This window comes from Netta rufina (genome assembly GCF_964035555.1).
Source record: "Netta rufina genome assembly, chromosome: 7".
Classification (NCBI taxonomy): domain Eukaryota; kingdom Metazoa; phylum Chordata; class Aves; order Anseriformes; family Anatidae; genus Netta; species Netta rufina.
In genome coordinates this window covers 4,678,281-4,690,349 of record NC_140130.1, presented here as the reverse complement: position 1 = coordinate 4,690,349, position 12,069 = coordinate 4,678,281, and the positions used below count along the sequence as shown (strand labels likewise).

The 12,069-nt window shown below is 40.6% G+C and overlaps 1 protein-coding gene across 1 annotated transcript in view; it reads right to left on the bottom strand.

Annotated features, from left to right (window-relative positions):
• TET1 (tet methylcytosine dioxygenase 1) overlaps nt 1–12,069 on the bottom strand; it is a gene marked incomplete at its 5' end in the record, with an annotated part of 57,961 nt that overhangs the window by 33,489 nt on the left and 12,403 nt on the right. Inside the window, 3 exons of the mRNA XM_084290651.1 lie at nt 962–1,055; nt 1,691–1,781; nt 2,966–5,489. Coding sequence (XP_084146777.1) covers nt 962–1,055; nt 1,691–1,781; nt 2,966–5,489 — 2,709 coding nt within the window. The remainder of the gene's footprint in view (nt 1–961; nt 1,056–1,690; nt 1,782–2,965; nt 5,490–12,069) is intronic.

The window sequence follows — 12,069 nt, the reverse complement described above, 5'->3', positions numbered from 1 at the left end:
TGTTATGTATTATCTGAAGCAACACGCACATATGGGAGTCCTTTCTGAATAATAGTTTATGTGCTGAGGATGAAAACCACAATCAGACTGTTCCAAACATGTAAGCAATAAATATACATGCAGTACCGTTCACGTACATTATGTACTATCATCATTTCTGTCATGTAGTTACCAATGCCAGTCTAACAACTGTACAGTTAACTTCATCAGGTTTTCAGTTACGTCTGAAACTCCTAACAGCAACAATAAAAAATGTAGTTTAACAAACAAATTCATTTTATTTCCAAAACTTAGTTTACAAGATTTCCAGTCTACTTTTTACCCCCCTTGGTGGTTTCAGCAAAGATTAAGGACAATCAATTCTTTCCAAGCTCTTTCCTGGAGCTTGTCTGTTACCTCATTTCCTGGCTCCTATGAAGCAATGTGAGACAAGATTTTGGTGACACTATCACTGCCACATTTACATTTCCAAATAGGGAGTTCAGCGCCTCAAAGAAAGGAACAAACTCCATGGTATATGAAACTGAATTTCCTTATCCAGCACATGCTCCTTTCTTCAGATGATCATACAATTAAGAAGAGTTTAAAAAAAAATTACTGTATTGTTTTCCAGCTCTCCCAAGCAATCATCCCTTCTTTTCTTTCAAGCTCCCCAATAGCATACTTTACACTCCAGCTTCCAGACACTGTCAAGAATTTCTTACCCTTGATTTGGTCATCTCTGCCAGCTCTATTAAGCACTTCTCTTTCAAACTCATGCAAACCACAGCACAGCAAACAGCATCACAGCTTAAAAAGTGTTTTCCTTAGCTTCATCATTCAGGCAGATTTGTAGATAAATTAAATAGAAAAACAGACCTTCATTAAAGACCAGATTATACTTAAGCTCAAAGACTATACACATCATTTGATATTTAAAAGCCACACAAAACAATTTTACTGTTGTAACATAAAAACTTACCCACTTGGCAATCGGACACCCCTGAGAGCTTTTTCCTTCCTTTCCTGTATAAACCACTACCTCTATTCTTACAGCGCTTCCTTTTGCTCCATACCTGCATTAAGAAAGTTCAATGAGTAAATCTAAAGCCTCTGTAGATCACTTCAAAACAGTAAACACTTTCTACAAGAACAAGAACTTTATTTTTCCTTTGCTTTACTAAGAATAGAAGGAAAACAAAATATTTAAGATGTCAAAAAATACTTTTAAATTCAACACCCTACTTGCAAAAGTCATTTGGAAATACCTCATATAGGAGTAAGCTTCTGCCAAACATTACTTGGAAATAAAATGTTATCTGCATGCAGATCCTTGTGCACTTGGTCACTGATGTGACCTTTCTGTCCAACTTGCAGCAGGTTGTTTATATGCACGACACCAGGAAGTGTAATCCTGCCAGCTGGTAATCTTTGTCATCCCTACTGAGTTAACAGCACCTAAGAGCATTCCACTCCTGCTGTAATTGAACCCTAAAACTGCAGGAGCTCAGAAAAAAACACACAAATTTGGAACTGGAATGCGAGAGCTTACCTCATGCACAGATGAACAGGAAAAGGCTTTACAAATGAGTAGAGCAAAATTTTGGAAAAAACAAAGCAAAACATAGCATCTGATTTCTCCTAGTTGTTCTTCTTTCCTTTTTAAATAGTCAAAAATATTGGGTTTTGTACATTTTGTACATTTCCTTACCTGTTCTCCATTATTTCTCTCACAGCAGCAACACTTGGTCCTGTCCCGAGGTGGGTGTAATATGGGCCTTCATCTTTCTCAATAATTTGCTCTGTAAGCAGGTTGAGACAATTAAGTTTGCACATCCAAATTTTATTTACACTGCTATAAGTAAGCTTAGAAATGGTTTACAGAAACATCTTCCAAATTACATAGTAAAATCTGCCCCTGAAATGCAATGAATGACTATGACAGATTTTTCTCCTCAGAGAAATTATTTTATACTTGCTTTCTCCTATTAACCTTCCAGTAGATTTTTTTCTTGATACTACAGAGAAATCATAATTATATTTTACATTCTTCAGCAGTTTTCCATTGCAGTACCTGGCACGCATTGACTAAGTAAGTTTCCCAACGCCCTCGTGAGTAGGAAAACATTATTAACTCATATTAGACAACGGAGAAGTGAGACCAAAAAGCATCAACTGAGTCATATACTACAGATCAGAACACATAATCCAGGCCACTTCACCAGCAGTTTGTTGATTCAGAACATTTAAGCAAAGATGAAAAAAGTCTGTGTACAACCTGAAGTCTCTGAGGTGATTTTTTTTCCCCTCCCCATCTGGTGCTTTGATAGCCTGAAACACAGCATGTCCAACATCGGCAGTCAAGCCATATTTGGAAAGTTCTCAGGACTGAGTTTGATGAAACACCCCACACCACAATACCAGCTACAATACCCGGCTTTGTCGCCTTAACTCCAGCTCACCTCTCATCTCTGAGATGAGACACATCAGAAGCCTTTGACAGGACAGCTCAAGGCAAACTCTCCTCAGAAGCATCAGTGACAGCAACAAAACTGCCCACAACTACATCCTGCTGCTTGTCTAATAGCATTCGGGCAACAATAAAAATGTATTGGGAATTTTTGCCCAGCTCACCTCAACCAGAAATTAGTTCTAGACCATAATAATCATGATCTGACATTCTCAGATAAATTTACATGGCATTCAAATCAGCAATGACAAAACAAGTGAAACAATTCCTTTCCCTCAACTTGAATTTTAACTCTGCAGAATTTAAACTGGCCAGTTGCAAGGCCAAAAATACCAAATTTTGCTGGGCTTTGCAGGCCTGAGGAACACCAGGCTAAAGTTACAGAAAGGGAAAAAAATAATTTTCTCTGAGTCCCTAATGGCAAAATGCTGATCCTTTTTCAAGGATCAGCATTAAAGAAGCAACACAAACACACCCGTCCGAAAGGTACTGGCAGAAGTTAGCCAAAGGACTTACCAACACAGTCACAAGTTGGCAATTCAGATTGTCCTTTTTTTGTAGGCGTATCTATTAGATTTTTCGTAGGAGTATCGAGAAACTTCATAGGTGATTCAAGAAAGCTGCTGAGTGTGTTTTTTGCTGGAGAACACCCTGAGTCCCCTGTGTTCGGAGGGTGGTCAGTACCCAAACTCGTTGACGTCAGAACAGTAACTTCACCTGCACACTCCACGGTCCTGAGAGCTTCCGCAGCACCTGGCACTGGAGCCCCGCTGCAGGGACCAGGCAGCACCTGTGGCTTCACATCCCCCTGTTCGGTGGCACCCTGCGGAACATAGGCTCTGTCTTCGCTGCGCGTTTCGGTAGCTCTCAGGTTAGACTGATTAAAGGTCTGAGGCAAAGGATGTGCCTGACTGACATTCACTGCTTGCTGTACCTGAGAATTGCATTTTTCTGTAAACATCTGTACGTTTTCACTTGGTCTGTTCAACGCGGATGCTGTTTTCAGCTGTGAAACAGCCAGAGGATTACGGGAGGGCAGATGCCCGTACTGGTTACACGCAACATCATTTTTCAGCGGATCAACACCTAGTGGGTCACCGGAGCCTGCAGTTTTGAGTTGCTCATTCATCACTTCAGAGCCAAACAACCTGTCTTTTTTTTTCTCCTGGGGTACCTCAGGTAAGCACCTATGGAATTTTATCTGTGTTTGTGGGAGAAATAACCGAGGTTTTTCCTGTGATGCTAAAGTATTTTGATTCAGTGCTTTATGTACTTTGGTTCTCGGAGATTTTTTTTCAGATGGAGCTATTCTGGAGTCCTGTGGCATGGTCTGACCAAGCTTGTGCAGTTTTGATGATATCCACATGTCCTGTAACTCACTATGTTGGCATGACAGCAGCTCTAGCTGGTTTTGATTAATTTGCTGATAGCGTGCTTCTTGAGGCTTTTTTTTGTGTCTTGGTTTCCATGGTACAGCATTGCCTTTTTTATTTGATGATTGTTTTTGCTTTAACAGTAAGGAACTATAATTTTGCCTAAAAAATACAGACTCCTTTCGCTGCAACAGATCCTGGTTATGTTTTGGCTGCCTCTCGTGTGATATTAGGTTAAGTAGTGACGCCTTTATGTCATTCTTCTGCTCTGGATTTGTCCGGTTTGATTCAATTAATGCTGCGAGTTGAGTTAGTTGTGTAGCTACATCCTCTTCATCCTGGCTGTGAATTCCTCCTTCTTTAATTAAAGAACTCGTTTCCAAGCTCAAATCATTACAGGCCGGCTTTTGGTCTAACTGGCCAAGAGCATCCAAGTTGTTACCTGCGTGCTGGACGTTATGCGAAGCGTTGCAATACCGCGCGAGGGTGACCGGATCGTAGTTCTTCTTGGCAGCGTGTGCTGAAAATGATTTTGCATTACATGTTAAATCAGATAAAGTTTTGGTATCTCTTGAGGATAACTGCAATTTATACATCTCACTAGCCAGATTGACGGGTTTATCGCGCAACTCAGAAATTGAACTTTGGCCATTGTATAACACTGCCTTATTAGGGAGCTGCTTCTGTGAGTGAGCACAGTGAGCCAAGAGCTGTTGTTCATTCTGCAAGTAAGTGTCTTTGATTTCTTTTAATGTAGAAGATGTGAAGGAGGATGAAATATCCCTTTTATAACTGTGGAGCAAGTTGGAAGTTGTTTCTTCTGTGCGTTCAGTACTTTGAGTTTTAGGTGGTGAAGTTGTTTCCAAAGGGGCTTCAGATAACTGTGTTAAAGCTTCAATAGCTACAACCTGCTCTACGGTTAAATTTCTGTTTTTAATCAGGGACAAGAAAGTTGGCTGGAGTGAAGAGTTCTCATGCTGTGTCTCTGCGTTAGGTACTTTAAAGCCATCCTTCTGTACATGCGCTCCCTCTTCAAGCAGCAGAGGACAGCACGAGCTTTCTCGCAGATCCAAAATGGAACCAGTGGGCAACCCCGATCTGTCAGAGTTCTGGAAGACACCACAAGCGCAGTTTTCCTCTTTCATGAAAAGGTTCCCGTGTTTGTCTGGGTGCACACAGCTAACGCCCGTCGCCAGAGTGTTTACTATGTTATTCAGATTGGTAGCCTTGGTCCATGGGGCATGGGAGTTGCTTGTCAAATCTGTCCTTTCCTCTACAGATGCTTTTTTCAGTGAAGCAACTGCTTCTGGTGGTGAATAATGTAAAGTTTTTATGCCATTTTTGATGGTCTGTGCAAACGATTTTTTTGGCTCAGCTAACTGACTGGGAGAGACTGCTCTTTCACTTCCTTCAGCATTTTTCAAGTGTTCATGGCCTGTCACAGTTCCGTGGATATCTCCGTTGACATGGACACCAAAGGATGGCTTCTCGTTATGTGCCCACTTCTCTGCTTCTAAGCCTGTCATTCTTTCTTTCTCCTTAGACTGTACATTTTCAAAGGGTTGCGTTTGGCTTGTTTTCACCCTGTATTTTTCACCATGACCACATATACTGCATTCCATGAGTTCTGGTCTGCGGCCATTTACTGGTTTGTTTTCTAAATTTGCCTATGAAATAATAATAAAAAATTTGTTGTAACAGCTGCTCAAAAACATTAAAAATAAGCATAAGATTTACAGCAATTAAAGCCTACTTTGACAGATACAAGGAATATCTTAAACCCAGGCACAGATGTTGGGGAGGAAAAGAAAGTGTTAAAGAAAACCTGCAGTCTAAAAATCTTATTCATATTTACAGCAAGGATTGCCTCACCTCAAGTTGGGAGGTACGCAGAGAATCACAGAACAGCTCAGGATGGAAGGGACCTTAAAGATAATCCAGTTTTAATCCACCTGCCATAGGCAGGGACACCTCCCGCCAGATCAGGCTGGCAGAAACAAAGCATGTGCATTTGGTAGTGTTGGCAAACTAAAGAAATGAATTAACACATAAAGGACTTCACTATTTAGACTCAAATCTAAGGATTTTTTTTTTTTTAAACTGAATTTGCATAAGCAGATGAAAGTCTCCCTCGAATTCAAAGCAGGACTGAAACCTAATGGCTTGTGCCTCAGAAAGTTTATAATTATGCTCTTTCTAATTATGCTTTCACAGCTACACCACTAAACTGATGCGCACCACCTGGCTGGACGTGTGTAAGTACGGCTGGTTTTCATGTTAGCTGCACCAACTCCTTCAGAAACAACAAAAGCTGAAGTGAAAGGGATAACAAGCCAACCACTCATCTGAAAGTTACCATGTAAACACTTGGTTGGCTTGTATGTTCAGATGGTAACTTCCAGGTTTCTGAACAGTCCCTGTTGTAATTGAGCTGTCACTAGCACTTTTGTAGTGAACTCTCAATATTTGGTTTGTTGCAGCCACATAGTATCTGTGAAGATGAAGAATGTATCAATGTCAGAATCAAGACAGAGTCAGAATACCCTGTCCTGCAGAGGATACTCATACAGGCTTCATTTAAGACAGTATCATGGCTACGACGTAAGGAGTTATGCAGTTAAAAAAAAAAAATTAAGGCAAGAACTCAGGCAGAGACAGCAATAAAGACTGAAATCCAAGTTTTATTACCTTAATTAAATTTTATTTCTATTTATATTCCATTTTCTTTTAAAAATTAAATTTGAAGTCACAATGGACAGTACTGGTGCTTAATCTTATTGTAGTATCTAAGACTTATTTAAATATTCTGTAGCTTTAAGCCCTACTTAGCACAAAAAACAGAACTGCTTTTCAGATTAGACAGAAGCAATGCATCTGGTTCATTAACCATACACAGAAAATCTTAGCAGTTTGCTGAAAATAGCACCCAAATTAAAATATTTAGTTAAATCTAACATGTTTTAGTAGCCACAGCCAAAATGCATGGAGTTCTCTGAGAAATGAAGTAAAAATGGAAAATAGATCTATGATTAATCATAACCATCAAGGCAGTATTGCCAGCAACCCCCAAGCAAAACGAGGCATATGGACCTAACTCCATCTGGAACCCAGTATTCAGCTTAAAACTGACTCTTAATTGATGAGAAACCTAACAGGGAATTCATAGCATGCCTTAAGTATTACCTGAAGCATCAAACTCTCCTGGAAATGCTGTGTGAAAATATATCCAGCACCTACATATCTAAGCCAAACCTACAGAAATCTCACTAACAAATAAAGATACCATTTTTAATGTTTTATTATTATTAATTATTATTATTATTATTATTACATACAGGTACTGACTAAGGCAGGTAACCTCAGCTCCTCTGGATCCTGGAGGTTTTCCAGGAATGACCCAAAGACCTGGGGGGATCACGAAGTAATTTCTAAAGGCTCCACAAAAGTGGGTAACACAGAAGTGGATAACAATGGCTGGGTTTTCTTCAACAGAAGAATACTCAAGATCTCTATCAGTCCAAACGTCTTGACTACGTAAAATTGCTATTCGAAGCTATTTAATTCAGTGATTAGAAAGATGAGGAAATAGAAACAAATGGATTAAAATAGTCTCCCAGCATTTGTAAGTTCTCAACACAACCACATGCTTTCATAATCCCTTTATTTATACAGGGTGTCACTCTTCTGTATTCCTTTCATTTATAAAGGGTGTTACTCTCTACATTAAAAAAAAAAGAAAGAAATTAACTCTAAGTCTGGAAATTTGAGAGCAATGAGAGGCAGAGGGAAAGAGGAAGGTTCAACCATGATCATCAGAGATGAGAGGATCTGACAGTCCACTGACAATGCTCAAAGCACAAAAACACCATCATATTTCTCTCTCAAATATGCTGCTCCTCACTGAAGTACTTTTATCTGATCAAAAAGCATCACTGTGCTCAAAAATGCCCAGTATATTCCCCCGCAGAAGAATATAGGTGCAGTGTTGTGTCTACATAAAACCCCAGTGATCTCAGCAGCAAAGTGGAATTATTAATAAAATTATTCCCCATACATCATAATTTCCATTAACATTACTGGAAGCTGCCTACATGCAATGAGGAAAAAAAAAATAAGAACCAGATGAATCATATCACTTGCATTATTTGTTTCATGTTTTATTTTTCCATACAAAGAATAGAAATTATCCTAAAATCTTTCTTTAAAAAATAAAATAAAAATCAAATTATCTTCTTTTTGAGTAATACATTGCCTTTTCTCTTTTGTTACTGTATTGCAATGGATCCTAAAAAAAATACCTTTTTACTCCTTTTCCCAGACTTTTCAGTGGCCTTTTCCATTTAATAGGTAAAGCTACTGTTTCCCAGCATAAAAAGAGGCACAGACATAGTAGCAGGGGCAGAGCTCATTTGATTCTTCTCCATCTAAGCCAGGCAGACCAAAAGCAATAGCTCAGCAAAGCCTTTGCAGCAGAACGACCTAGGAGCAATCTATCTTCCAGGCCTGAATCAAAGCACTCCAAGCTACAGGCAAGGATACCACACTTCCAAGCAACAGTCTTAAAATTCATGGAAGCTGAGCACGAAAGCCCAATCTGATTGATTTCTAAAGCTTTTACACAAGTGTAATGAAAAGTGGTAGAATAAACTGGATCAATAAAAGTAATTTCCTCTCTTCTTCATTAAGGGGAGCACAGCCGTAGCTGGGGACATGAAACACTAACAAATCTCATGCTTAGACCCGACAATAGTTAGTACTATTACAAGAGGAGCCGTAGGAGTATGGTCTGATGTAGCCATTACTAAATTGCTTCAACTCAAACCAGACATCCTATCTTTTTTGTATTTTTTTTAATTATAAACACACACACAAAATTCACTCCATGAGGCAATGCTTCCAAGCACACATAAAAAGCCAATCACAGTGAATCACTCCCCAAGAGTCAAAAGGCTGTGTGTAATATTGACTTCTCTTTCAACACAAGATGCCTCCAAAGTAACGCAGAGGTTTCACCAATTCACAATCAAAATACAGTGCCAAGGTGACCCTGAAGACTTCGCCACATTTCCTGTACAACGGCGACCAGAGCACAGGTTTGTCCTCTTTCGTGCCTTTACGGGTGCGGTAACAACCCATTTTGTACCGAAGGACGCAACCAGAAGCAATTTTTGCTGTGAACCAGTAACAACAGATGATGCCCAGATCAGCAACTGATAAAGTGGCTCTCAAGATCCCAAGAGATTAAAAACTAGCTGCACCTGCTAGCTTGTGCCAAAGCCAAGATGACCTGAACAGCAGTTCTTCCAGGGTCACAACGTTCAACATGGCAAAAGGGTGGGTGAGCAAGGAGCACCTGCACCCTGCACCTCTTCTCCATGGCAGTGCTGTGGATCAGGCCAGACCCTGCTACAGCCCCGCGTGCTCCTCAGGTTGGCACAGAGCCGCTAAGCTCAGAGCTCAAGTGCCTTGAGAGGAATTTCCTTCCAGAAAAATGGTTGGGGGTGAAGTAAAAAAAAACAAGAGACAAACAAACTTGATCTAAAAGAGGTTGGCCATATCCCTTTGTCTCCCACACTTCAGGTATTTATAAACATTGCTAAGATCGTCCCCCCTCAGTCTTGTTTTCTAAAGGCTGAACAGCCCCAGGTCTCTCAGCCTTTCCTCATCAGGAGATGCTCCACGCCCCATACCATCTTTGGGGCCCTCCACTGGGCTCTTTCCAGGAGATCCCTGTCTTTTTTGTACCGGGGAGCCCAGAACTGGACACAGTACTCCAGGAGAGGCCTGACCAGGGCACAGTAGAGGAAGAAGATCACCTCCCTTGACCTGCTGGCCACACTCCTTTTAACGCACCCCAGGATCCCCTAACACAGGTACCCTAAAGTGGCTGTGTTACAGAAAGAAAGAAAAACTGTAACAGTACCTTTTCTGCTACAGAAGCCAATATAAGCTAGGGTCTCGCTTGATTTGTTTGTTTTACTGATGTTTTGATTTATTCAATCATTTATCTTCAACATTGAAATGGAACACTCAAAGAGACACTGACAGCTCTGGAAAATATAGCACTCAATTAACCCACAGGAGAAAAATGATATGATCAGCAGCAACATGTATTCCCTGACATAACCTTCCCCTAATGTGCTTTAACTCAAACGGAGAGATGAAAGAAACTCGGTCTTTGAATTTATCCATCCTAGCTAATGTCTCCTGTGTCTACTCATTTACGAAGCCATCACCATAACATTAACAAAGTCCTGGCTGGCCCGTAACTGTAAATGGGGAATCATCACAGAGTGCTCGTAATGGGGCCTTTAGGGAACAGATCACAGCCACGTACAACATTCTTAGCAATGACCCGTAAGAAAAGTGAATTTAATACTGATAGAAAAATAGTAAAAAATGAAAAAATCAGACATGATGTTTCCTAACTTGACGGGCAAGGTGGCTGCAAGCAAACCTTTCACTACAGATACTGGTGAAGCTGTGCATCTGACAACGAAGATATCAGACCGTATTTACAAAATGCAGGTTTTAGCTTAGAAAGCAATGACCTTCGGAGGGCCATGACCACGGTCAACAACCAACTGCACAGTAACTAGAGAAACTTCTGTTGCAGCTTCATGGCCAGAACGGTTAGTGAGGTTCTCCAGTGCATAAACAACAGTGGAATTAGGAGGACAGGTTATTTTATACCCAGTGTTTGGCACTTTTACACCTGCTAGTGGAACAGAGTGTCCAACCCTGGCATCCCCAATTCAAGCAAGACATTTATATGCTGGACGGGGCTTGGAGGACCATGCAAATGACAAAGGATTGAAGTATCTTGAAGTGAAAGCCAGGAGTCCACTTTCTACAATTTACCAAAGAAAAAGAAAACTGAAAGGCCACCAACTATTGCTAAGTCTATGTGGAAAGGAAAGCCAACAACAGAAGGCTCCTTGTCCTAGCAGACAAAAGTATAACAAGACTCAATGACTTTAAGTGAAGGACAGAGAAGTCTGGGCTGCAATTATGGTGCACATTTTTGCAGAGGGACAGAGAGAGTAAAGAATCTTCTGGCACCTTGTTAGGCATTTCCACTGCCCTTTTCATCCATGGGAATTCTCAAATTGAAGTTCCTCAAGGTATTTTTAAAACTTGATGCTTTAATCCAAATACATTTATTCAGTCGTACAAGCTCTCAAAAAGGTTGCTCAGATCAGAGCAAATGATCATCAAGACCTTGCCCAGCTTTGCCATAAGCAAACCAAACTAACACAACTTCATGATTTTCACTCAGTTCAGATCTTTCACTAAGGATCTGAACAGATAACGTTCCAGTTCCTGTAACCTAACCAGGAACACATTCAGCTCCTTATTTAGGGCTCAGTTTAAGTGCCTAACCACCCGTTGTGCAACCAATTGTATTCACAAGTTGCTACCCACTGGTACAGCAGCTCTTGGACCAGACCTGGTAAGGACACAAGCAGCAAGTTAACAACACTACGGAGCCCTGCTGCTGTCCCTCACTCTGAAATTCAGCCACAGCTCCCAAATAGAACAACAAGTCATGCACTGAGTTGTTTTCAAATTCAAACATCTGTATTGTAGGAGTATTCCAGCCTGGTTTTGAAGCTTATGAGAGACCATAAGACTAGTAAGAATATCTAACACTCATTACCAGTGGAAAAGCCACTGTTAGGTAAGTCAGAGAACCAGCTAAAGGCAATTCAGATAGAAGAATGGAAATAGTCATGCTGATCATTCAGGCCACCCAACTACAAGCCACGATTGAGGAGTCTGCATCTACGCCTTGTTTATTCCCCTGAGGAAAAAAGCTGGTAGTGGCAGACAACATTTCTCTTACAGCAGCTGGCACACTCGCAGATTTAAATGAAGCTAACATCAGAATTTACGCACACAACTTCCACTTTCTCCTTAGAGGAGTACCAGGCTCACTCACACACTGCAGTAACAGCATCACTGTGGAGCGGCACTGCAACAACAATGGTGTTTGAGTCACAGAATTCAGGCAGAGATCAGCTGCTACAAAAATAGATGCTTTACGTTTTTAAATACTTGGAAACGTTTCCTCTTATTCACAAGTTCAATAAAAGCTTACTTTACAAAAATGAAACAGAGCCAAATTTTACTAGAGAACACCAATTAAATAATACAACATGGACAACTCTAACAAAACACTGGCAAAGGAATTCCCAACCAAGTGTCAAGGCACAAACCACTCAATTTTAAGTCAGGCTTGGAAAA